This window comes from Octopus bimaculoides, chromosome 4, assembly GCF_001194135.2.
Source record: "Octopus bimaculoides isolate UCB-OBI-ISO-001 chromosome 4, ASM119413v2, whole genome shotgun sequence".
Lineage (NCBI taxonomy): Eukaryota > Metazoa > Mollusca > Cephalopoda > Octopoda > Octopodidae > Octopus > Octopus bimaculoides.
In genome coordinates, this window is record NC_068984.1 from 84,131,971 (window position 1) to 84,158,786 (window position 26,816).

At 35.8% G+C, this 26,816-nt stretch overlaps 2 protein-coding genes across 4 annotated transcripts in view; one reads left to right on the forward strand and one right to left on the reverse strand.

Annotated features, from left to right (window-relative positions):
* The window catches only part of LOC106870733 (nucleoporin NDC1-like), a 56,255-nt gene extending 46,402 nt beyond the window's left edge, over positions 1-9,853 (reverse strand). The window contains exons 1-2 of one of the 3 annotated variants that reach the window (XM_014916908.2): positions 9,700-9,807; positions 4,188-4,496 (exon numbers count right to left, since the gene is read on the reverse strand). In XM_014916908.2, the coding sequence (XP_014772394.1) occupies positions 4,188-4,229 (42 nt within the window). In that variant the 5' untranslated portion in view covers positions 4,230-4,496; positions 9,700-9,807. Of the gene's footprint in view, positions 1-4,187; positions 4,497-9,699 lie in introns of all 3 variants that reach the window. The other 2 variants (XM_014916907.2, XM_052967179.1) reach the window with 2 other exon arrangements.
* Positions 9,854-9,936: 83 nt separating this feature from the next.
* Positions 9,937-26,816, forward strand: part of LOC106870732 (tax1-binding protein 3 homolog) — a 26,172-nt gene continuing 9,292 nt past the window's right edge. The window contains exons 1-2 of the mRNA XM_014916906.2: positions 9,937-10,078; positions 21,113-21,265. Coding sequence (XP_014772392.1) covers positions 10,037-10,078; positions 21,113-21,265 — 195 coding nt within the window. The 5' untranslated portion in view covers positions 9,937-10,036. The remainder of the gene's footprint in view (positions 10,079-21,112; positions 21,266-26,816) is intronic.

The window sequence follows — 26,816 nt, forward strand, 5'->3', positions numbered from 1 at the left end:
TATATATATATATATATATATATATATATCATCATCATCATCATCATTTAATGTCTGTTTTCCACACTGGCATGAGCTTGATGGTTTGACCAGCGCTGGTAAGCCAGAGAGCTGCACCAGGCTCCAGTTGTCTGTTTTCGCTGGGTACCTTTTACGTGTCACTGGCACTGGCCATGTGTGTGTGACCACGAGTCACACACATGCAAAGGTCCTTCATGTAATTTCTGTCTACCAATTCTAATCACAAGCAATTAGATGACCTAAGCCTACAGTAGAAAACACTTGCTTAAAGACCCATGCAGGGAAAGAGAGAGAGAGAGAGAACTCAAAACTCATATGGTTACAAAGTAAACTCTGCAGCCACACAGCCATGAAGGTATTTACATTTGTGTAAGAGAAAACAAAAACAGATTATTCATATTCGAATGACTGTAAAGAAAAAAAAAACCCCCATGCTGTGTTATTAGTAGCACAAAGTAGAGAAGATTAGTAGCACAAAGTAGAGAGCAATAATGTTAATAAAAAAAGAAAAGAAAAACAAAATGCACTAAATAAATTTTTAAATGGTTCCCCATCACCTCCTCAAAGAAAGCAAAAAAATATATTCTTAAAATCATCATCATCGTTTAACGTCCGCTTTCCATGCTAGCATAGGTTGAACGATTTCACTGAGGACTGGTGAAACCAGATGGCTACACCAGGCTCCAATCTGATTTGGCAGAGTTTCTACAGCTGGATGCCCTTCCTAACGCCAACCACTCAGAGAGTGTAGTGGGTGCTTTTACATGCCACCGGCACGAAGGCCAGTCAGGCGGTACTGGCAACGGCCACGCTCAAAATGGTGTATTTTATGTGCCACCTGCACAAGAGCCAGTCCAGGGGCACTGGCAATGATCTCACTCGAAAGTCCTTACACATATCACAGGCACAAGTGCCAGAAAGGCGACACTGGGCACATGTGCTATCCCGATTTCGCTTTTGCTTGCCCCAATAAGTCTTCACAAGCTGAGTTTCGTGTCCAATGAAGGAGACGACATTGGCATGGGTGCCAGTCGTCGAATTTAGTTCGATTTCGATTTCACTTGCCTCAACAAGTCTTCGCAAGCGGAGTTCAGTGTCCAATGTAGGAAAGGTACGCATAAGTGGGCTGGCTACACCCCTGGCAGAGGCCTTGGATTTAGGGCTCACTTGGCTTGCCGGGTCTTCTCACGTACAGCATATTTCCAAAGGTCTCAGTCAGAAGTTTTAAAATCATCATGACAAAATTTTCAAGATAGATGAAGTGAGATAGCTCCAATTGAGAAAATAAATTGTAAAGCAAACTGTGCTCGCAGAGTGTATCTCTATAGTACTCACTTTGTGCAGTTAATAGTGCTTTCTCTTTTTCATTTGGGTGGGAGTGGATGAAAGGGACCACACACTCCCTTTCCCATCTCCAGTTATAAGAGTTGTACAATAAATTGATTTGATTTCAGTGTATAAGTGATATTTAATTGCAACTATAAATGCCATATAACACTAATTAGCTTTTAAAGACATATGCAGTAAGATGGCAGTCATTAGAGCATTAATTGAAACACTATAGTTTTAATGTGAAATAGATGAGAAAGAAATCGTCATGAATATGATGCCAGTCTATCATAGCTATCATTCTAAGTACATCTGATACCTGTACCTATTGAGAGGTAAATGAAGTGAGGCAATAGAAAATAAAATGCTCTGTCTAGAAAAAGCAGAGAGACATTTGTAGTAGATTTCAACTCAGAAATTAAGAAAATAGTATGCCTTATTTATTCAGCCAAATCACATCTTATACATTTTATTGATAATAGAATGATGAAAGGAAGCAGTGTTTCTGACAAAATTTGAACTTAAAAGTATGAGACACACTACATTGGGGCTCAATAAAGCATGTAGGCCAGTCTTCCATGCCTGTAAACCTACAGCAATTTTCTAAGCCATTGTCATCAAAATTACTCAACAATGAGTGGAGCAGAGAGCTGGCAGAATTGTTAGAGCATTCAGGAGAATGCCTTTCTTCTGACTCTTTATATTCTGAGTTCAAATTCTGCCAAGATCAACTTTTCCTATCATCCTTTCAGGGTCAATTAAATAAAGTACCGGTCAAGTACTAGGAATAAGGTCAACAGTACTGACTAATCCCCTTACCCTGAGAACTGCTGGCCTTGTGCCTAATTTAGAATTATTTAACATGAGTTTTTTCTTCCGTGTTGAGATGGGCTAACCAAATCCCATAGCATCTTACATTTTCTCAGGAATCCTCTACACACACAGCAACAGAGAAAACAGCCAGTATCTGTTGTTGTGTATGACATTTTTTTGCATGGCCTTAACAGTTGGATACCCATCCTTTAACCAGCCGCTTCACAGCATGGACTGAGTATTGTAGACAGGCCCAGAAAGCTTTAATTCAAAAGAAGCCCTTTAACATTTAAACTGAGCATATCTGGCCAAAATAATCTGTTTTATCTTTAAACTGGCCAGATCCAGCTTCTCACACTCACCCTACAATAAACAATCGCAACATTGAAATCTCAAAGCTACAAGGTAACGCATAACTAATTTTTATCAATATCATCATCACTGTTTAACATCTGCCTTCAAGGCTGACATGGGTTGGATGGTTTGACAGGAGCCAGTCAGTTAGAAGACTACACCAGGCTACTGTGTCTGTCTTGGCATGATTTTTATGGCTGGATGCCTTTCCTAACACCAACCACCCTGTAGAGTGAATAAATAAGCATCACATTTGATAGAGAAATCTGAATGCTAAAGGGTTAAACACTGACGTAGTTAATGTAAATGCAGTTAAAACAACAGCTTGCACAATTGTCAAAATATAAATAAAGGATGGAACAAGAGATCTGTCCAAATGTAGAGTAAGCTATAATTATCTGAAAAGGTGTGTAAATTGAATTGAGGTGGAAAAAAATCTTTAAAATTAGGCTAATGTTGTTGGTGAGAGGGATTTGAAATGCAATTACTCAGCAAAATACACATTAAAATATATCTGACATGTTAACAGAGATTTACAATCATCACAACTACGTAATACATGAACCCATCAGCACTTCATACATCATGTGAATCAGTCAACAGGCAACACAGTACATGAATCAATTAACACATAATACGAATCAACCAAGTCACAAAGTACATAAATCAGTCAGCAGACTACTCAGTATATGAATCAATCAATATACCACAGAGTAAATGAGTCAATCAGCACAACATAGTATATGAATCAATCAAAACACCACAGAGTATAAGAATCAATCAACACACTGCAAAGTATATGTATATCAATACAGTATATGAATCAATCAATACATGACACAGTGTATGAGTGACTCAACACACCACACAGAAAATAAATTATTCAATACATCACACTTAACACAAGAACATACATGGTCAAATGGCAGTCATTAAAGCAGTAACAGAAATGCCTTAGGGCATAGATTCTGGTTTCTTGCATTCTGAGTTCAAATCCTATTGTGGCTTACACTGTAGAAGACACAATCTGTTGCTCAGTTTAAAACCACCAATCAGTCCTTGAGGGCTTTAATGGCAATCACTGTGTTGCAAGCATTCATCTAGGTCACCAGTCTGAGGGGTACATTTCTCCCTCTCCCTCATCAGGTGTGATATATATATATATATATATACCTGTATATTATATAGTCATCTGTGTACATTGTTTAACATATATACACGACTGAAAAGCATGATGCTGTGGATTTTGCCTGAGAGAAAATCCCTTCATAGACATGTGTTAAAAACACACTACATATAAGAGTGAAGTGAACATCACCTCAGTAATGACTCATGAGAGTGCCAGACATGTTTCAGCCTTCTTGAGTCTTGCTGATGATGTGTATCCACTTGTTACATGCCTAAACAAAACATTTCCCCTCTGATTTATAGGAAATTGAATACATTCACTGATATTGTGAAAAGCTTGCTGAGCAGTAATTAACTTAGTATATGCAAACGAAACAGTATTAAATTAAAATAAGAGTATCTGTGCAAATTCCACAGCCCATTCTATAGTACAGTGTCAGCCATAACACTCAGTAATAATACCCTGTCATCTCCTTCATAATCTTTTGATTTAATTTTAGGAAATCATGTCTATTTTCTTTGGTCATGTTTTTTCCTCTCACCTGTTTTCTTGTTCTGCCTGAAGTAAAATATTCTTGCTTCATTGTTCATATTTTACTTTCTTGATTAAGAATTCTCATTCTTTCCCTGACTGCCTCAGCTTTGTCAGATGACATCTTCTAGCTCCATTTCTTGCATTGAATTTATTCCTTTTGCTCCAAGTCAATGCCTTTCATCATTACTGATTCTTGTCTCTTTATTCCTAATTCTTATTTCTTCTCTCCCCAGTCTTACTCAGAATCTTCCGTCTTTCTTGAGTCAATTCTTACTGCTGTGCACTATGATCATTGTCTGCTGTAACATACTAAACTCTGTTTCCAGTAATAAAATAATTTAGACATTTAATCTTCATGCTCTAAGATGCATGCATTATATCTTCAGGTAAATAGTGAGAGAGAGAAAGAGTCACACAAATACTAATGACATGCATGCATTTACATCCCCTATCTCACACACAGTTAATTGCTGCATGTATGCACCAATAGTGAGCAAATGCCTGTTGCCTTTGTTTAAATTTCTTTCTCTATTGCACACACAATTTTATCATCCTACTTCCACAGCATGAGATTTTTTTACACCGCAGGAATCTATCACCAACATTTTAATATAGACTTTAAATCTCTCTCACACACAAACTTTTACCATCCCCTTTCCACAGCAAGGCAAATTTTTTATATCATGGAAATCTATCAATCATACTTTAATATGATAGACAGATATCAGAAAAAGTAGGTGGATATACAATCTTCACAAAAATGACTAGCTCTAAGATACATGCATTAAATTGCCAGGTAGTGAGAGAAAGAGAAGTCAAACATTACTAGCATGTGCATACATATACCCATATACCTCCACTTTCTCCCACACAGCTAATTGTTGTCTATGTGTGCACCAAAAGCATTTGTGTGCTCATGCCAGTAGCATTCATTTGAATCCCTATCACACACATTTACCATCTCCTTTCTACAGCATGAGGTTTTTTTTTATACCACAGGAATCTATTGTTGGCACTTTAATATAATACATAGCCATTTGTGTACTATACTTAATGTTTAGACATCATTGAAATGCATGATACTGTGGCTTTCGCTCGAGAGAAAATACCTTTATAGATAGTGTGTTTTGGCTTTCTTGAGTTTGGTCAATGATGTGTACCTGCTTGTTACATACCTTAACAAAATTTGCCTTTCCAATATATGGGAAATAGTGAAAAATGCATTCACTGATATTGAAGAAAGTTTGCTGGACTATAATAAACTCAGTGTATATAATTGGAGCAGTATTAAAATGGCCACCCATACCATACCTAACACACCATTAAAAAGTATGATGCTGTAGTTTTTGTATGAGAGAAAATATCTTCATAGACATGTTAAAATCATGATATATATATCAGAGTAAGGGGTACATTGTCTCAGTAGTGACACACAAGAAGACCAGATATATTTCTGCCTTTTTGTACCTTGTCAATGTTGGAGTGCAAAACCTATCAAATTAGTATTGCATCTGTCAAGGGAATATTAAAAATTAACTTTCACCCATGGGGTAAATGGGTGAGATTTGTGTCCCACATTTAGTGGTGTGAGTGAAAGAAATTATCTAAAATCGAAATCTGATTTCAAAACTAGCCAACCGAGAAATTTGTAAATTGAAATCTAAATAAATAAATATGGCCAGTTACAATCGATTTATGCTTTTTTTGATGTTTCCTTTTTTTCTGTGTCCATGCAGTCATGAGCAAACACAGGCACCCCATCCACCACCCCATTCTTGTCCAAGACGTAACAGCTGGAGGAAGAGAACATTACATTCACAGCACTTTATTTTATTGACTCCAGAAGGATAAAAACATAGGATTTCAATTCAAAATGTAAAGACAAAACGCAAAGCATTTTTCCAATGCTCTGACGATTATGCCAATTCATCATCATAAACTGAAGAGTAAAAAGACATTAAATGTTTAGGAAAGAGAAAGGGAGTGCATACTTGTGTAAATAGATATCCCATATTTTAACAATTTCAATCTAATAATAATTTTGCATTTTTAGACAGTAGACCATGCACTTAGATTAAAGATGCTTTCACATGATTAGTTGAGGAGAAAGGCGAAGAGCGAGAGAAAAAGAAGAAAAAGTAGGAAGAAAAAGAGAATAAGGTAAAGAGTAAGAGAGAAAGAGAAAGCAACTAATTAGTTAAACAAGTAACTAATTAAGCAAGCAACTAATTAATGAACTACCTAATTAAGCAAGCAACTGATTAATTAACTAGACAAGCTAGAAAGCAACTAATTAACTAATTAAGCAAGGAAGCAACTAATTAACTAATTAATTAAGCAGGCAAGCAAACAATTAACTAATCAAGTAAACAACTAATACATTTACTAATTAAGCATCTAATTAATGAACTAATTAAACAAGCAAACAACTTTTGAACTAAATTAAGCAAGCAACTAATTAATTAACCAACTAATTAACTAATTCAGCTAGCAGGCAACTAATTAACTAATTCAGCTAGCAGGCAACTAATTAATCAACTAACAAAACATGCAAGCAACTAAACAACTAATTAATTAACTAAGCAAGCAAGCACCTAATTAGTTAAGAAAACAACAAACTAATTAATTATGCAAGTAACTAATTAACTAAATAATTAAGAAAGCAAGCAACTGATTAACTAATTAAGTAAGAAAGCAAGCAACTAATTAACTAATTGATTAAGAAAGCAACTACTTCATTTACTAATTAATTAACTAATTAAGCAAGAAACTAATCCTTTTCTTTTCAGCTGCTTCAATGGCTGCATCAGTGATCACTGCAACCCTCACTGATGAGTGGAGAGTGATCACTGATGCAGCCATTGAAGCAGTTGAAAAGAAAAGGATTAGTTCATGTCATCTTCATGCTCAACCTGTTGCATTCCAACTGGTTCAGGCAAACCAATATTAAGGCAGCTAGCGCCATTTTCAATTAGCACAACATTTATGGAATGTAGAGGCATATTTTCTACCTGTTCTGCATTCAGACCTCAGTGAACATAATCTACCATTATAGAATCCATCTAGGATTCACTGACGACATAGCACTGATAGTGGAGAGCACTGATTAGCCTCCCACAGCATCGAAATCAATGCAGTACTGCAAGCTCTCAGGAAACAAAGTGCGATGAGCAATACGTCACCCTCCTTAGGGATGTGGACACCAGGTGTACAACAAATGTGGCCCTGTTATCCTAATCAGTGACAGTTCCAGTGGAGAAGGGTGTTAAGCAAGAAGACACCATCTCTCCTAAGCTTTTCACTGCATGTCTTGAGATGGTCATACGAGACATGAACTGGGATGGAGTCATAAGGATAAATGGAGTGCTGCTCACCCATCTAAGATTCACTGATGATATAGTACTGATAGTGGAGAGTACTGATCAGCTGCAGACCATGCTGCATGAACTGGGTTTCAGTACTTCAACCGTACGAAAACCAAGTACACATAATCTGAAGGCATACTGGTAAGTTGCCTAACAGTTGGAGGCAATGGAATAGAGGAGGTGAGCAGCTATGTGTCTCTTGGTCAAGACATGACTATAAGGCAATGAGATCTCACGATGGATAAGAGCATTCACCTTGGTGAAGGGTGTGTTGAAGGTGAACCTAGACAAGGCAACTTGCGCCCATCTCTTCAACAGCACAGTCTTGCCTGCAATGCTATATGCATGTGAAACTTGGGCCTTGGCGAAGAGAGAACAACAACATCTGCTTACAGCGCAGAGAGCCATGGAAAGGTCTATGTTGGGAATCGTGCTAAGAGATCACATCTGGAACAAGATCAGGAACAATAACTGGAATGAAAGACGTTGCAAAATACCACCATGCAAAGCTATGACGGGCTAGTCATGTCGCAAGGTTCACAGACAACTGTGAACCCGTGCAGTTGTTGAGTGGCACCTGCACAAGTGGAAGAGACCACTCAGACCTCCAATCAGGTGGGTAAATGATTTGAGAAAAAAATTTGGAACAACGTGGAGAGCATGAGGGGAATGGACTGAGTACTGTGGCCAGAGAAGCCAACTCAGCACCAAATAGCCTGGCTAATCCAGGTGAATATTACGTTCCCCCTACCTCACATCACAGATGCTTCTCGCTCAATCTTTTTCTTTCTCCCTTGATCTGTCTCACTCGTCCCTTATCCTATTTTTCTCTTTCTCTTCAACTAATCATGTGAAAGCATTACAATTACGTTCCTTCTACTTCATGCCACGGACACTTCTCTCTCCATCTTTTTCTCTTGCTCTTCGCCTTTACTTTCAACTAATCACGTGAAAGCATTACAGATAGGCTAAGTAATGTACAAACAAGCAGAATTATTATAAGACTAGTGAGACCTGTGAATATTTCACAGAATTAATGGTAAATTTATTGGGTTATTTCTGAAAACATCATCCAAACAACCTAAAAGCATAGCCTGATTGTCTCGGTTTCAAAAGATAGTCGCTCAACTGTTAATCATAGAAAAGTGAAGGAAATTGAAATACAATGATTACTTAATGTACAATTTTATAGACTTAATACACAACATTCTCCCTCTTTTTCACTCTTCGTCTTATCCACTTTTCTCTCCTTTTTTTTTTCTCTTCGCCTTTCCATTCAACTAATCAAGCAAAAGCGTTACAGACGGGCTAACTAACGGAGTGACAAGCGAAAGTATTAAGATTATTGCTGTTGTCTGGTAACTCAGGTAAGACCCAATCAAGCAACCTATGATCAAATGTTTTCCATATGTGACCATCCTGCTGTTGGGTTCCACCGTTTCACTTCACAGCGTATCTTGGATCGCGTTACTACTGGAAACCTTCTTTTTAATATACTTGTGTGTAATTGGTAGAGGTACGTCACCGTTTCCGGCATCACAAAAACCCTGAACACTGGGTGTACGTATTCTTTACTTTCGCCGTGTAATTTTGGGGAAATATGGCTCCTGCCTCTGGGTAGGCTGAAATTTCAGCAATAATAAAATTGCATGCCTTTTATTGTTACAAGTGTGGTTGACAAACGTTCTTCATTAAGACAGAGTGCAAGATGGCGGTTATTATTGTGTTGTACAATTTTACGTTAGTCTAGTAATGAATTATTTCAGTTATTTCCATCACTTCTTCAATGATGTTTGCATGTATGTTGTAATTCGGTATTGTGTATAGTATATAATAGATGCTTTCTTTTGTGTAGATGAAAATTTGTTTTTCAAAACACAATTGAATACCGTAGCAGTGTACATACAAGGAAACAAATATTCTTAGAGTCGTTTCCAAAAAACGATAAAATTCATTATAGCAACAAATACCAAGAGAATGGTTTACTATTGAAAAATGGATACAGAGAATTATTAAAGCAAGTCTTTGAAAGAGTGTACAAAAAGACACATGGTGTGCGAATATTAAAAATGTGGGAGGCTGATACGTTCCATACAATTAAACTTTACCAAACACACAAACTACAAGACGTTAAAGATTAACAAATTGTCCTACCTCATAATAGAACCACTGGTCTATTGTTAACCCGTTGCTGGACAACATGCTTCAAGTATTTAGAAATAGGCTGCTTTAACAAAAATCAACGAACAATTTGAAAATCTCATGTGGAAGAATTCAAAGAGAGCGCCATGTTCGATATCGTGTAAACGTGACTACAAACTTTATTTATATAAACAAAAAAAATATATTAAAAAATACATCTGTTAAGTTTTTGTCTAATTCTAAGTAATTCAAGAACTATTCGTATTGATATAAAGTAAAAACAATACATAGTAATAATTTATTACGTAAGAATTTCCAAGCTCCTCCCTGTTCTTTTTACCAAAACAACATGGCAGGTCATACAGCCGGCGACCCTCTCGAGTGTTTCAGTGTAAGCTTTTAATACTTATTTTTTTTTTTATACTTTGCTCTAACTTTATATGGCACTTATTATTTAATGTCCACTCGATATTCTAAATATATATATAATTACCCAATTAATTTTTCTTCCAATTGTAACTAGCCTTCGATTTTACCATTTTCTTTCTCCGAATATTTTAATTGTCTTATGTGTTATCAATAGACAGATTGAATGAGTTAGAGGAATTAGACGACTGATTATTGCGAATCTCTTCTTTCATTTTTCCCCACCACAATATATGTAAATACAAATATTTATATAGATAATGTTAAACCATTTCCTTCGTTATTTATCTCTTCAAGCCATGCGGTCATTTATTATTCTAATGATTGGTGATAGTAGTTTTTTTCTCTTCCTTCCTTTGTTCAGTGTTACTTACCATCATCCTCAGATTTCCCCCGCTTTGTCCTTAAGGTTCTTAACTTTTTTTTTTTTGGCATACTACGTCTATTCTTTCGTACTTGCGCCACCCGAGCTCTTCGTTAATTGCCTTTAACATCTGATTGTCTGCCGTCTTTCCACCCGTTAATCCATTACAGTAGCCCTATCCAAATGGCTTCTGTATTAAACCAATATTCTCTTTTTAATGCCCCTCATATGTTGTTCCTGTGGCAAATAAAGAAACAACTATTATTATTTTCATAACTGGTTCTGCCTAAGCCCCGATCGTTTTTTCTAATTGCCCATATACCCTTCACTATCCCCCCTTCCTCCCCCGTGGCAAATAAAATTAATTATTTTTTTCTTTCTCCATCAGCTGGGTTTGAAAGTTAAAAACAATATTGTAATTTAAAGAATATAAACCGAAAGTTGTTTTGCGTATCTTTAATTTCTGAATTCGTTTTACAACGACAATAATGGCACTTTTCTATGGAGCTTGAAAATATTTACAGAGAAATGCGAAGTACTGTCATTTATCCCTTTTTGCCCAGTGGTATTTACAACGTGAAATTAGATGCATCCAATTTGGGACAACGACGATAATACAGAAATTAAATTTGCCTAGGTCCTCTTAGTAACAAACCGTCTTGGATCGAGTATGTCTTGATTCTTTCCAGGGTTGATCAAATATGTACCGGTAATATACTGACCAAGTCAAATATACCTACACCCTTTTCGCACGTATCATACGCTTAAATGTATACACGCACAATTGTTTCACCAAGCTAAGGAACTATATATATATATATTTTTTAGTAGTGAAGTATGATTACTTGCTTTTATAGAGAGCAGGGTAACTGGGTATTACTTTAATACAAAATACTTTAGCGTTTTCTTTGAGAAAATTTTAGGTTCTATACTATCATATTTCAAACATTCAATCCAGTTGTATATGATTAAAAAAAATTTTTTTTTCTTTAGAAATATCTGTTCGATATTAAATTATATATTTACCATATATATATAATTTTTAATTACCGAAAGAAAAAAGTATTTGTATATTTGAAATTTAAAATCTCTAATACGTATTGGGTACACTGTCCAATAACAAGAAATCGGTGAGTGCTTTACACACACACTAATCAAATTTCACCACCACTCCTAAAAAAAACAATAAAAAACCTATTTGTCATTCATTGAAATCACTCCACTAATTTATGTGGGTGTAACTGATTTTTTTGTTGAGAAAATATTTCCACTTACACACACACACATATATAGTGAGAATTTACAAAAAAAAAAAAAAAAAAAAAAAAAAAAAAAAAAAAAAAAAAGACAAAACAAAAGACGAAGACGGGTGTGTAAACAACAAACAGATGTATTAGTTTAACGCTCGCGATTGAGAAAATCTTTTACGTTTCGAGCCTACCCTCTTCGACAGAAAGGAACACAGAAATAAATAGGGAGAGAAAATAAAAAAAGGTTTAGTGGCTAGCGATCATATATATATATATATATATCATGTGGTGGTGATAGTATGACATTCCGCTAAATAATAAACAAAATGTAAATATATCTATATATTTCTTACGTTGTCAAACTTTAACAATAAACATCAAGAAATAAAATTTAAATAATTACTAGTTTTCCAAATAATATATAGATATCAACTCCTAAGTTACTACTTTTAACGCAGGTCTTTTTCCCCATATGTTGATTCTGTTTCAAATCGGATCCAACTTTACTACAATTTTTCTCTTTATTTCTCTTAACTTTCTCACAGCACATCTTGAGATCTCAAGTTTATTTATCGATTCCAAAACGTAACTTTATAGTTTTTTTGAGAAACTTTGCGAATGTGTAAATAGCGAAAGCTGTCTTTGTTCTTAGTGTTGTCTAGTGCCCGATGAGCTGTGATTCACCAAACTTATAGTCAGATACGCTCCAGCCGTGACCATCTCGTATATTTCCAGGCATAATATATCTAGGACCACATCCATTGTGTTATTCATTCCTAAGATGATGTGGTGTGTTTGGAGAAAGTTTGGCTGCTATTTTTAGCTAATCAAACGATCACGCAGAGGCTCCCTCGTTAGTCCGAGGTTCTTTGTGTTTCATGTGTTTTACTATTTATAATTTAATATACCTAAATATTTAGTTTGACACCTCATCTGCAAGGTGTTCTTGATATTCTGGCATTAAAAAGCCTTCCTAACGAAATTCCTGAAAATGAATGAACAAATGTTATTGCCAAAAATGCACCACTGACAAATTCAAGAGGATAAGAATGTTATACATTTATTAAAATTTGATATGTTCCCCTCACTCCATCACAGAATAAATATAAATTATGTAAAACAAAAACTAAAACAAGATATAATATTAAAATTAAAAATAAAAACCTTTAACCATCCACAGAGTGGTAACAATCTACTAGTTACATGAGATCAGAGAGAGAGAACAGCATGGCTCTTCTCACCAGTCATTATATTATTCCTAGGATCACCAAAGGTATCTGTAAGCATTTCTTTGGTGGGTTTTTCTTTATAACATCTAATATCTTCTGAACAAAAACTATTTTATATCTTCATAAATTTCTTCTGTGATTTTAACCAAAACTCTATCATCCCAGTGCTCCTAGTCTTCATCTAATTCCTGTTCCATCCATATATTGATAGTCTGAGCCTCCTCTTTACTCATACTTGTGCAGTTAATAGTAGTTGCTTCTGACAATCGTGAATTTGCATGAGTACTAGAGATTATCCTATTTTCCTGGAAGCTTTCTGATAGATTTTGGTATTGTCTCTTTTTTTTTTTTTTTTTCCTGTAACAGTCTGTTAGTCCACTCAACCTTCATTTGCTCCCCATTTTCTCAAGAGGTACAAGTGGATGATGATGTGGGCTTCAATATTGTCCACTTCTAAAACTGAAGGTGGGTTAGTATCCAGCACTTCAACCAATAACACTGTTGGAAGGGCAACCTCTAGAACTTGCTGCATTTGGCCATCCTCCTTTCTTCTTGTCTTTTCAACTCCTTGGCTTTTTTTTTATCATGAGTGTAACCTCTATATTTTCTGCCTTGCATCACCAGTCTGATTCACAATGGAGCATAGCTCTATGCATACTGCTTCCAGCCGCGCATCATTCTTTGTTACACCTATGCTTTTAAGTCAGGACTCCGCATCACTGCTCGAGTCTCTGCTTATCACATGTTACGCAGGCAAGGTACTAAGATTTCTGAGCAGATATCTTATGCTCTAGCTTTGCTTGGTATTGTGCTTCACCCTTGGTCCTTGAGGTCAAGCTGACACTATTGCAAGATTTAGCCTAGTCAGTATATAAGATGCTGGTCCAGATGTCAACCAGCACCTTCCTCAATTGATCTTTGAGGGTATAGAAAAAGCTTGTTTCATGAAGCAATGGTAGGTGAACTTTTCCCTTCCCCTCTCCTGACCAAGTTCTTTGAGTAAGGAAACAGTCCCTGGTGATAGAATTCTATTACAATTATATTTTCAAAATTTCTTTTTGCTGATAATGGAAGCAAAAGACAAATTTTCATTATAGTTTTGGCAAAAAGTTTGTGTATGTTATGATGTGTAATTTATCTGGCAGCAAAAACTCCATTTTTGCCAATGTATTTTTTATCTACAAAAATGTCTGTATTCATTTACATGGCTCATGTTCCTCTTTTTCCTTGGTGTACTTTTGGGAGAAGTGTTGTCTTAGTCACCATGTTTGAAATGCTTAAATGATGTAAAAAAAAAATTCATATATGAATTAAAGTTCTTTTTTCTCAAATGTGAAGAAAATACCAGAAATAAGAGTTCATGAAACAGAGTTCATGTAAAAGAAAAAGAAAATCTGTTTGTGTAATACAATGAATTTTTTAAATCATAAGAGCTATGTGCAATATAATTTGCTGAAACAGAAGCAATATTAATAATTCTTTCTACTACAGGCACAAGGCCTGAAATTTGGGGAAAAGGGGGCTGTATTTGATTGGTACTTTATTTTATTGATGATGAAAGGATGAAAGGCATAATCAACCTCATTGGAATTTGAACTTGACTTTTCCTGCCATACATCCTTTCAGGGTTGATAAAATAAAGTACCAGTCAAATACTGGGTCAAACTGATCAACTAGCCCCCTCCTCCTAAATTTCAGGCCTTTTGTTTCTAACAGATACAAGGACATAAATTTAAGAGAGGGGTGTATGGAGTGGAGAAAGGCTTGCTTTATATGTATTTATAAAGGTACAAGCACGTGTGGTTGAGAAGCTTGCTTGCCAACCATGTCATCTTGGGTTCAGTCCCACTGTGCAGCACCTTTAGTCTACTTTAATCCTGGGCTGACCAAAGCCTTGTGAGTGGATTTGGTAGATGGAAAATGAAAGAAGCCCATCATGTGTTTATATATATGTATGTGTGTGTGTTTGTGTGTATATGTGTATGTTAGGGAAAGAAGAGCAGTACTTATGACTTTTGAAGGTTCTTCCAGATAAGTGAAATTGACTAGGCTGATGTCCAGCTGAAATGTATGCAGGTCCATGTTGACATAAAAAGCATCCAGTCCACACTATAAAGTGGATGGCGTTTGGAAGGGCATCCAACTGTAAAAACCTTGCCAAAACTGACCTTACCTGTGCTTGTGTCACGTAAAAAGTACTCAGTCCACCCTGCTGGCTGGTTGGTTTTAGGAAGGGCATCCAGCTGTAAAAACCCTGCCGAAACAGACACAGAAGTCTGGTGCAGGCTCCTGTCCAGCCGGTACCTGTCAAACTGTCCAACCCATCCCAGTATGGAACGCGGATATTAAAGGATGATGAAGAGGATATATGTGTGTGTGTGCTCCACCCACCCCACTGCTTGAAAGTTAGTGTTGGTTCGTTTACATCCCCATAATTTTTCAGTTCAACATTTTGTCCATCTTTACATTCTGAGTTCAGATTCTGCTGAGATCAACTTTGCCTTTCATCCTTTGAGGTTTGATGAAATAAGTACCAGTTGAACATGGGTTGATGTAATTGACTATCACCTCTCCACAAATTGCTGGCCTTGTGCCCATGATAAAAAGAATTATTACTAGCAAGAAGGAAATTGGAATATGATGATTACATAATGCACTTTATATATACACTTTATATACTTTATGCACAATTTTATAGACTTAATACACAGCACTCTCCCTCTTTCTCCCGCAGTCTTTGCCTTACCCTCTTTTTCTCTTTCCTTTTTCTTTCGCTCTTCATCTTTCCCTTCAACTAATCACATGAAAGCATCACAGACGGGCTAAGTAACGGAGGAAAAAAAACATAGTTCAAAAAAAAGATTTACACATTTCACTCATCACCTCCTCTCCCTCCACTCCTCTCTCTCCCCTCCCCCTCTCCCCCTTCAACTGATCACATGGAAGTGTTACGGATGGGCTAAGTAATGGAGGAACAAGCAAAATTATTATAACATCATTATTATTTGCATTTAGATGGGAAGTTGGCTGAGTGGTTAGTGTTAAATAGAATGCTAAGCAGTATTTATTCCATCTCACTACTCCAATTTCATATTAGTCAAGCACCATCATCATCAATGGTGCAGGTGTGGCTGTGTGGTAAGAAGTTTGCTTCCCAACTGCATGTTTCCAGGTTCAGTCCCACTGTGTGGCACCTTGGGCAAGTGTTTTCTACCATAGCCTTGGGCTGACCAAAGCCTTGTGAGTGGATTTGGTAGATGGAAATTGAAAGAAGCCCATCATATCATCATCATCATTTAATGTCTGCCTTTCATGCTGGCATGGGCTGGAAAATTTGACAGAAGCCTGCACCAGACTTTTGTGCATGTTTTTGTGTATGTATTTGTCCCCCACCAGTACTTGATAACTGGTGTTGGTGTGTTTACATCCCTGTAATCTAGCGGTGTGGCAAAGGAAACCAACAGAATAAGTACCAGGCTTTACAAAAAAAAAACAAATAATAATAATGATAATAAGTACTGGGGCTGATTTGTTCAACTAAAATTCTTCAAGGTGGTGCCCCAGCATGGCCACAGTCTAATGACTGAAACAAAACAAAAAAAAAAAAAACTTTGGACATTGCTGTCTTGAGTCATCTAGCTGGTAAACTGGTTTCCATGATGTATAAGTGACTGAGATCACAACATTCCCTCTGAATGGGATACCAGTCTGTTGCAGTGTTACTTACTTATAGCTGAAAGGACTGGTTTTGCACAAGACCACAATGCATGCCTAGAGTCAATATAACTGACAGTTCTTGTCCTACTAAAATTTCAGATATTGTTTCTATGCAAGGAACTTTTTCAGCTAGATTCTGCCTCTGAATATTCAGAAAATATTCAAAGCAGCAGAATCATTAGTTTTGGAAAAAAAATGCTTTGCTGGATTTATTCTGGCTCCTTATATCTTGAGTTCAAATCTTTACTTTTCATCCTTTCAGGGTCAATAAAATAAAGTACCAATAAGTACAGAGGTCAATGCAACCCTCTCTCTTCAAAATTGCTGGTCTTATGCTTAAATTAGAAACAGTTATTAGTCATGAAGTTGTCTTATTATTTCCTTACTTCTTTCTTTTCTTTTCCTTTTCTATTGCACTCTCTGTCTTTTTTTTTTCTACTTCTGTTACAACTACAAAAGAAATAATTCTGTAATGGTCCTATTTTTCTTTTACCCCTAAAATTCTGCTGTTCTTGTTTTTTACTCCCTTCTACTTTGTGTTTACCTTCTATAATGTTCCTGCCTCACTTTACCCCCCCCCCCATCTTGCTCTACTGAACTCAATATCATTCCACTTCACCCTGCCCAGATCCCTTCCCCCTTCATGATATACCTACCCACCTCACACTATCTCCACCCATTTCACTCTATCACCACCACACCCCATCCTCACCCTCTACCCATCCCACTCAGCGATGTGTAATTCTTTCAGTTACTTTATCATACCACTTAAGAATAAAAATGTGGGCTTGTTCAAATTTCTGGTTCCTTTGACAGTTCAAAAGAAAACTTAAGTGAAGTTGAGTATTAAATGTGAAATTGCTGTTATCATACAACAACACTCTATTTCATTCTCTCTCTCTCTCTCTCTCTCTCTCTCTCTCTCTCTCTCTCTCTCTCACACACACAGAATTGCTGAGGTATAGGTTTTTTTTCAGTAATAGCAACTCAAACCAAAATAGAAGTTAAAAGGATCAGTCTTGCATGAGAACTATATAGGTTTCTTTGCTGGATCCTATATCTTTGTGTGTTTGTATGTAATATTGAGGGCACAGGGAAATTGGCTTAAATGGTAGATGAAGTTTTTGCAGCAGTGATTCTCAAACATATCCTCAGTTCATGACCCTCTTAGCTCTACACATTACATCTTACCCAGTTCCTATAAATATGCCAAATCAAAAAAAAAAATTAAGGGGCCTTTCTGTGATCATTGAACTTGCTAGAAATAGCAGTGAAACTACCCTCAAATTACACCCTGCTGTCTTAAATAGAGAGGGATACATTGATCAAGGAAATACTACAATACAAATACAGCTGATTCATCCAATTATATTGCCATCTCTTTTACAAAATGGACTCAATGAAATCATCTTGAGAGCAATGGTTTGATATTTTAGTTATTTCTCTGTGCACAGAGGATAGATGACACTTCAACCTTCACCCATCATCATCATCATAACACATACCTCAATGAACAAAAAATACTTTCATGATATATATATATATATATATATACACGCACATACCTTCATACATGCACACAAAGCTAGCATGCTGTCAAAGTGAAGTATATTATCTTGTTAACTTGTTATACTATTGTTAATCACTTTATGAACTGTTATTTTCCCTATCTACAACACAATGGGTCCTTATGTTATCAGCCTAAGCATACAGACTATGCGTACACCTTCCTACAGTTTTATGACTGAATCTCTCTTCATTGTTCATGTAACTTTAGTGATTGCATTAACACCTTAGGACCTGGCCTTGGCTGGTTGCGTTTCATATTCTATTGTCTTCTGTCTGTTCTTTCATTTGTGCAGCTGTCTCTTATGTACAATCTCTGTAAATTCATGTATTACTCTCTCATCGTTGATCTAGCAGTTTAATGGCTTAATGTCTTTAACTACTCTGCCTGTCTTTACATTTGGACCCTCTGTTAAATTCACTGTTGATTGACCTCTGTTAGTCATTCATTCTCATTGTTCAACATTCTATTTTAGTGACACTTTCTCACCACTTCATTTTCATTGTAATTGAGGGCTTATTTGAAACCATATTATTTCAAACTTCTTTCTCCCAAAGGCATCCTGATTCATCTTCATAGTGGATGGCAGAATTAGTAGAGCATCAGTAAATAACATTGTGCTATTTAGTTACAGCCTTTATGTTTTTGCCCAGACCTGTTTTACTTTTCATCTTTCTTTAAACAAAATATATGAATCAAGTAGTTGGGTGATATAACCATCTACACTTTTGAAGGTGATGCCCCAGCATGACCAGTCAGGTCATTGAAGGTGGTAAATATGTTTAAAAAATTCCCAGTTTTGTTTTTGTGACCTTGAAAGAATTAGTAAAACCTTCCAGTATACTTTATTATTAGCTTTTCCCCACACATCCTGCTATATAGTTCACTATCTGCTTCTTTCTTCTCCTAAGTCAGTCACTGTTCTACTCTTTTACTGTCATGGATCTGTGAGTCATTATCAACTGTTTCATAAATGATCTTAATACACATTCATTATTCTCCATCTCCCTTGTTAAAAAAAAAAAGCATACATCTGCCAATTTTATTCATAGATATATACTTTTAAAATTTTGTGTTGCAAAATCTACAAGTCTTACCTGTGTTCATTGTTGGACCTCTATTCGTCTGCTTTATACATAATTCAGATAATCTTTCATATAAATATAATCATAATTCAGATAATCTTTCATGTAAAGATAATCATTTTGTTGACAAGAAAAAATATCCTGGTAAAAGGCACCTGTGCTAGCCATATGTTTTACCACTACACTCTTGGAATAGTTGGCGTTAGGAAGAGCTAACCATGTAGTCAGCTGATTGCAACTGGGGATGCTGAACAGAGGTATGGACAAAAGCCTCTACTGAAAGTGTGAAAGTAGACAAAATCCTCATGCTTATATTTTGCGGTTATTTTTTCATCTTTATTTTTTTTTTCCACATTTCTTGACCTGGTCAAAACTTCTGATATATTTCGTTTTTATTTTCATTTTACTTGTTGCAATCATTAAACTGAGGCCATGCTGGGGCATCATTTCGAATAATTTTTAGTTGAATGTATCAACTCCAATATTTTTTTTAATGATTTTCAATAAGCATATAGTTAAGCCTAAAAGGTCTTTCCACATGCTAGTGATAACAGCCAAATCTTTAAATATTATTTTTATATAATTTCAAATAAACAAAAACGGAAACTGTAGTTGTAAAAAAAAAACAAAACACTTTCATACTTTAACTATGGGGGTTTGTTTGAGGGGTTTTGTCTTAGGGGGCTTTTTTCCTAAGGGTCTTTTGTATTACACCTGCTAAACAGAACTCTAAAAACCATACTGTTTATAAAATTTGATTATGTCTCTGTTGTGTGGAAATAGAACTCCCCCAAGGCAGAACGGATGGATTAGTCCGCCAGGATAAATATGTTGGAGTAATGCCAATGGGTTGACGGAAGGTCGGCCGTGACCTGACAGCTCAGGAGTTTGAGTAGTACCAGTGAGTGGACAAGCATCTAGTACTATCTCTTAAACGGACTTAATGTATTATTTTGTTATGTCGTACGAGAACCATACGACACAAGTCTCTCAAACAAATTCAGAACACAAAATAAAATCAGGTTACATTTATTTAATACAACTGCAATCAACGGCAATGCAAGGCAAAAAATTTAAGAAAATCGTCCTTGTCTATACTTGATTTGTATTTATTAAGGGAAGCAAGTAACATGAGGTTTGATTTTCGCTGGTGCTTCATATTTCGTCAAAAGGGTGTTATAATTTGAGTTAAGAAATGCATTATCTCGTTTGATATTTATTCTTCCACTTCCTTGCTTTCTCTTGATGCCTCCCATATCCAGCATTCGGTTCTTAATGTTGTGGACAGTGCTCACAGAGGCCCCCAACATTCTGAGCAATATGTCTAATTGTGCAACCCTGGCATGAAGCAAATCTTGTAATGCATTATCTCTTGGCTTCTTAAGTGGACATGCTAGATCGTATGACTAGCACTTCTGCTTAAATTAACTCTATATACCGCCTCCCTGAAATAGAAAACAATATTTTAATATTTACGCTCAGGAATATATGAAAAATAAGGCTTCCAAAATATTCCAAGTTTTGCTTCCCCACCCTGTATGTTCAAATATTTTGAGACTCAACACTATATGGGAATGATTAATGAAATTATTCTTTGGTTCTTGATTGGTTCTTACTTAATAGTATAATATCATTAAAGATAAAACAAAAATAAATATAACAGCATACATTTGTTTTAAGTAACTTTACTAAAGTTCAGTTGCTTCACTTTCAACACACAATCTCAGATGTAGTCTTTTATCACACTCCCAAACTATTATCTTTTATTTTTCAATATGTTATTCTAGATTCCAATTGTCCTCCATAAAGAACCAGAACGAGATGACCATGGAAACCCTGTTGTCGGTACAGATGGCAAACAGAAATATCGATGTGGTTTTCGTATTGGAGGCGGAATTGATCAAGACAACACAAAGAGCCCCCAGGGCTATCCAGACAAAGTGAGTATTATTTCAGTCTCCAGGTGATATATACTTCCAATTTTTTGTATTCATTGGATTTCTGTAATCATTAGTTGTTATAGTTGTCTTTCTTTTTCTGTAAAACTGTCAGAAAAGATGGGGCAGTGACCATGCCCTTTGCATATTTCACCCCAAACTGTTGAGATTAATATGGCAGCTATTAATCAGACCCTCCTAGATTTTTGAGATTGATGTGACTGATGTACAGACCCTCTCACATTGGTAATATTGATGTGGTTGATGTACAGGCCTTCTCTGATTACTATTGGATGGCTGGAAGTTGAAAGAATCATAAAAATTGTTTCTTTTGAAATTGTATATTCTGCATTATTTTCATTTAAGAAAACCTTCCATCTGGGTAAAGCTGTAATTGAGGGCAAATGACTTTCTCATTCTTTCAGCAGTTCAGGTGTTCATTTATAAATCTAAGAGCTTCACAATGATTACAGAGAATATTCATGTCACCAATGTTGTAACTTTCAACCTGTATGTTTACAGTTTTTTCTCTCTCTCATTTTCATTTTCTATTCTATCTTGAACATGTTCTCTTATCTGTTGTAAATACTCACTCTATACTCTTTGATTCACATTTTCCCTTCTACATGCTGCTGCTCCTGTGCTTGATCTAATGATTCTGCTTCTCTTTACATCATTGCCTATACCATCTTATTCTTTCTCCTTTTAGCTTATATCGTCTGTCACCGATATTTTATAAACAAATATCAATTTTCATGCGAGCAGATGATAAATAATTGCACTTACGCATATGCGTTAAGTGATAGGCAGTATAAAAAATTTAGTTCAATAAAGAAAAGTACACAATTCTTCATGATGAAGTACTCAGACATGTTGTCCCACTCTTCCCTCAGGATTTGCTTAAAATGATCAAGATTTGGATGCAAAGTTCTGTTGGTAGAGTGATAGGCAGTATAAAAAAATTAGTTCAATAAAGAAAAGAAGTACACTTTTCACTACCCACTTACCATCACCACCACCACCACAGTTTTCAGTAACGAAGCTCAGCCTAAGCTGTTTTATTTTAATTCACTTCAGCCAATGATTTCGAAGTTTTGCCCAGCTAAGCTATTATTGGACTGTAAATCATTTAAGTTCATCTTGGATTTAAGTAGTCTTAACATTTTCTAGGGTAAGCTGAGTTCTATTGAATGATAATTAGTCTGTATGTTAGGTTGTATGTAAGATAGTATAGAGAATTTTTATTGATTAGATTTAGGGAAGTGCTAATGGTTAGAATTTCATGCACGTATAGCTTTGTAATTAAATTTGTATGTTTAGGTGTGTTATCTTCAGGTCAAAGGGTTCCACAAAAGAATGTAGTAAGATTGTTAGTCAACAGAACTGTCAAATGGTTTGGTTGTTGTTGGTTTTATTTAGATATTAAAGAGAATGTGAAGGTTAAATCCTAGAGTTCAGTGCAATGTTTTAACCTTAGTAGTTAGGTATGTTCTTGGTATGTTAGCTTTTAGAGGATTGGTATTTAAGGTTTATATCTGGCTCTGAAGAGAAAGGCTAGTCTTTGAGATGTGATTTTAACTATGCTAAGGACATGCTTTCATGAAAAGAAATTCTCAGTGACAGTGAGGCCCAGCAATTTGGAATGATTTTGAGGGCTCTAGTTGAAGAGGGTGTGTGCAGTGGATTTTCTTGATATGAGTAGCACTTGAGTATTTTTGTTGTTCAGAGACAAGTTGATATGGCTCCCTCTGGGGGATGCTCTCAAGGTCTCTTTTACTGGATTTAACTATGAAATGACACAAGGATTGATTATTGAGGATAATAGGAGAAACACTAAATCCCTTCCCAAGTGCTTTTCTTTTAGTTCATGTGGCGTGTGTATTTTTTGTTTATATGAACAATTTAACCTTTAAAGATGAAGCTTATAAAATAGGAAAGAGGCAAGTGAAATCGAAATCGGACTAAATTCGACGACTGGCACCCGTGCCAATGTCTCCTTCATTGGATACTAAACCTGGCTTGCAAAGACCTGTTGGGGCAAGTGAAAGCGAAATCGTGATGGCACCTGTACCAGTGGAGCGCGTCCGAGTGTGATCGTTACCAGCACGTGAAACGACATTCAAGCGAGGTCGTTGCCAGTGCCGCTGGACTGGCTCCTGTGCAGGTGGCATGTAAAATACACCATTTTTAACATGGCCATTGCCAGTACCGCCTGACTGGCCTTCATGCCAGTGGCACATAAAAGCACTCACTACACTCTCGGAGTGGTTGGCGTTAGGAAGGGCATGCAGCTGTAGAAACTTTGCCAAATCAGATTTGAGTCTGGTGTAGCCATCTGGTCCTCAGTCAAATCATCCAACCCATGCTAGCATGGAAAGCGGACGTTAAATGATGATGATGATGAAAGATTGAAAATAGTGAACAAATTTTAAAACATTTAATAACTTTTAAACATTTACCACAGAAATTGAAAAGTATAAAATAATGAAATGTGAAAGTGCTTTGAGTTTTTCTTGCTATATATAGACAATATCTCCTTTGTTTTTTATAAATTACTATTGTTATAACAATATTGTCGTGACAGTAAAAGTTAGACTGGCAAGCAGAAATTAGAAGAGGGAGTGGTCAATGTGAATGAAAGCTGCAGAGTAAGCTTTGGGATTTGAGCAAATTTGTTGTTCAAACTGAACTGTAAAAGTAAAATTTGTATTAAACTATATCAAAATTAATATTTTGTGAGATCATTTTAGATTACACCCAAAAGTTTGTTGCATTCAACGTATACAAGATTTTTTGGCATACAGTACATGGTTGTTTGACCTGCTGTATACAATATCCAAATCTCCCTCAAACTACATGCTATTGTCATAAAGAAATGGATAATGTAGTCTGTGGCATATGGATGTAATAGCTTAAATACTTTTGATTATATAGGTTAGATTGGTATGGCTGTCCTGTGGTTAAGCAAGATCATGACAATAGAGAATGGAACTTAAGCTATTTATGATGGTAATGATGATTTTGATAATTTTTTTCCAACATGCATTTATAATTGTAACATTGTCATAAAAATTGGACTGTTTAGATTCTGGTTTTAGCTACTTCTCAAACTAGTTGTACTGGAATTTGATTAAGATAGAGATAGTGAGAGAAAGTGTATGTGTATTGTTATGGGAGGCTCAGCAAGCATTCTGTACACATTCCTCTTGCAATGCTTAACAATGTGTCTTCTATTTTCTCTTTGTATGCGTTTTAGTACAATTAGATTTACTATAAGTAGCCATAACATTTATCTGTGATTACATTTAATATTGAGACTTGACTATTATTGTTAGTACAAAGATCTCTTTTCAGGTCATTTGGGTAACTTTTGTATAGGCTTTTTCTGAAATAATCTGGTGTCTCCTAGGTTATTTTGTTATGTCTCTAGCACATTTTCTTCAAACATTGACCTAAAGATATTTAAATTGAACATCAACTTTTATCAGTATTACTAATTCCAGGTCATAGCTGTCATTTTTGCTTCTGATTTACTCAATTTTAACAAAGACAGCTGGTTAAAAATTAAAATTTGCCATAATCACCCAACCACAGATGCAGATAAACCAATGAAAGTGAAATAGCAGTCAAATCTCACCTAAACCAGACCCTGCTGACTTTAAAAGGCACATTGATAAATGTAGTCTGGGGTAAATTCTGTTTGGGAAAAATATGGGATGGTTATTGCATGAATGTCTTTGGTCATAGATCTGCTCATTTTGGACTGGCTGAGATGATGGTGATGAGTTAAACAGACACAAAAGAAAATTACATAGTGGTTGACTGTTAAGTATATGATATAAGTTCAGACCTTGCTACATTTTTATGTTTCTATACCTCTAAAGAAAACACATTATTTTTGGATGTCTTAACTGAATTTGTGTCATTTCCACTTGTTAGTCAGGAAGGAACATCAAACTGTGAAATAATACAGCCAATGAGGGAGCCTCTCTGTGACCAAGGACATGTAAGACAATGTGGTCTGAAATACACTGTATTTGAATAAGGCTGCTACAATACTTTTGATCGTAGGTCTGAAAAATCAGGGCTGACTCAGTGTTAAACAAGAACCCAATAATACTTCTCCCATCTTATTTTAACTATTTCCCTATTCTGGCATGAGTTGAACAGGGCAGTATACATCTCAATTCTCTGTTATCTCGTCTGTGGTCAGATGTTTTCAAATCTGAACTAATTATTTTACTAATATTTTTTTTTGTCCACCATTTCATTAATTACTATCAATTTGCAACACATTTTTTCTAGCTTATATAAGCCACTTGTATTAAATATGAAAGCAACACTTTTGTTGTTTCTGACAATAAGATAAAAAAAAAAATTAGTCAAAACTCGACACAGTTATCAAGGAGCTTCTTTTGCCTAGCTCTTCTTCGGTAAGCAGAAAGGTAAATCTTGTGCATTTGAGAGAGACAACTGGGTATAGAAGTTGCCAAGAGAGTCAGCAATGCTGGATTCAATGTCTTAATGGAGCTGTATTCTATGTGTAAGTTTGCTGGATGGCCATTGACTCCTTGTTGAGTTCCTCCACCTACGAATCCATTCACTTTCCCTCCACACACCAGGATGAGACCCTAGAGTGACACTGTTGGTTTAGTTGTCTATTACCTAATTCTGAAACAGTTAGTACTGATTGTTACAGTTACCAGTTGCAGATAATTTTTTAATAGTTTAAAAAAAAAATTTAACTTGATCTTACTCTTGCATTACACTCCTTGGTAACAGTTTAATCAAGTTTCTTGCATAGCTTACCTACAGCTCAAGCAACACTACCGCATTTCTTTTTTTCCTCACATTCAAACAAAAGGCAAGGTCTGAAACTCTACACTCGTCATGAAAACTGAATTTATCAAACTCTTATTGATTTGTTGTTGATACAGTTTCCTCATACTCTGGAATGTGCTGAAAGCAACAGATGGGTGGGAAAAGGGCTTTGGAAAATTCACCAGATCCAAGTTTTTCCCTTGTGACTTTTATGAAAATGGGTTTTTTTTAACGAAATTTTATATAAATACCTTTCAAACGGCATACATTACAGATGCCTAATGTGCCGTAAACTCCTTACTTTTGTTTGGAAAAAAGTGGGGGACCCCAATAAATGCGTTTTTGAAGGTGAGATGCGAAACTGCATTAGCCACTTTTCTTTACCCATATTTTAGGATAACATTTTGCAGAAATACGTTTTCTAGAGTGTGGATTACATTAGATTGAAAATTCAAACAAGTTTGAAAAGAATAATAAGTGAAAATGCTGAAGTTATAAAAAATAGTAGTGACGAAGTCTGAACAGGAGAGAGAAAGAATGATACAAAATCCTTACAAAAACCACGTTAGTGTTTGTGTGCGTGAAACAAGTAAAATTATAATATTAAAACAAAATATCTTTTACATACCTCTTAAAAATCACTGGATATATTAATCCCAGATTGCAGATTGTGGCATATTAGGTCACAGTAATTCATACATCGAAAAAAGAAAAAAACATTTTCCAATAATTC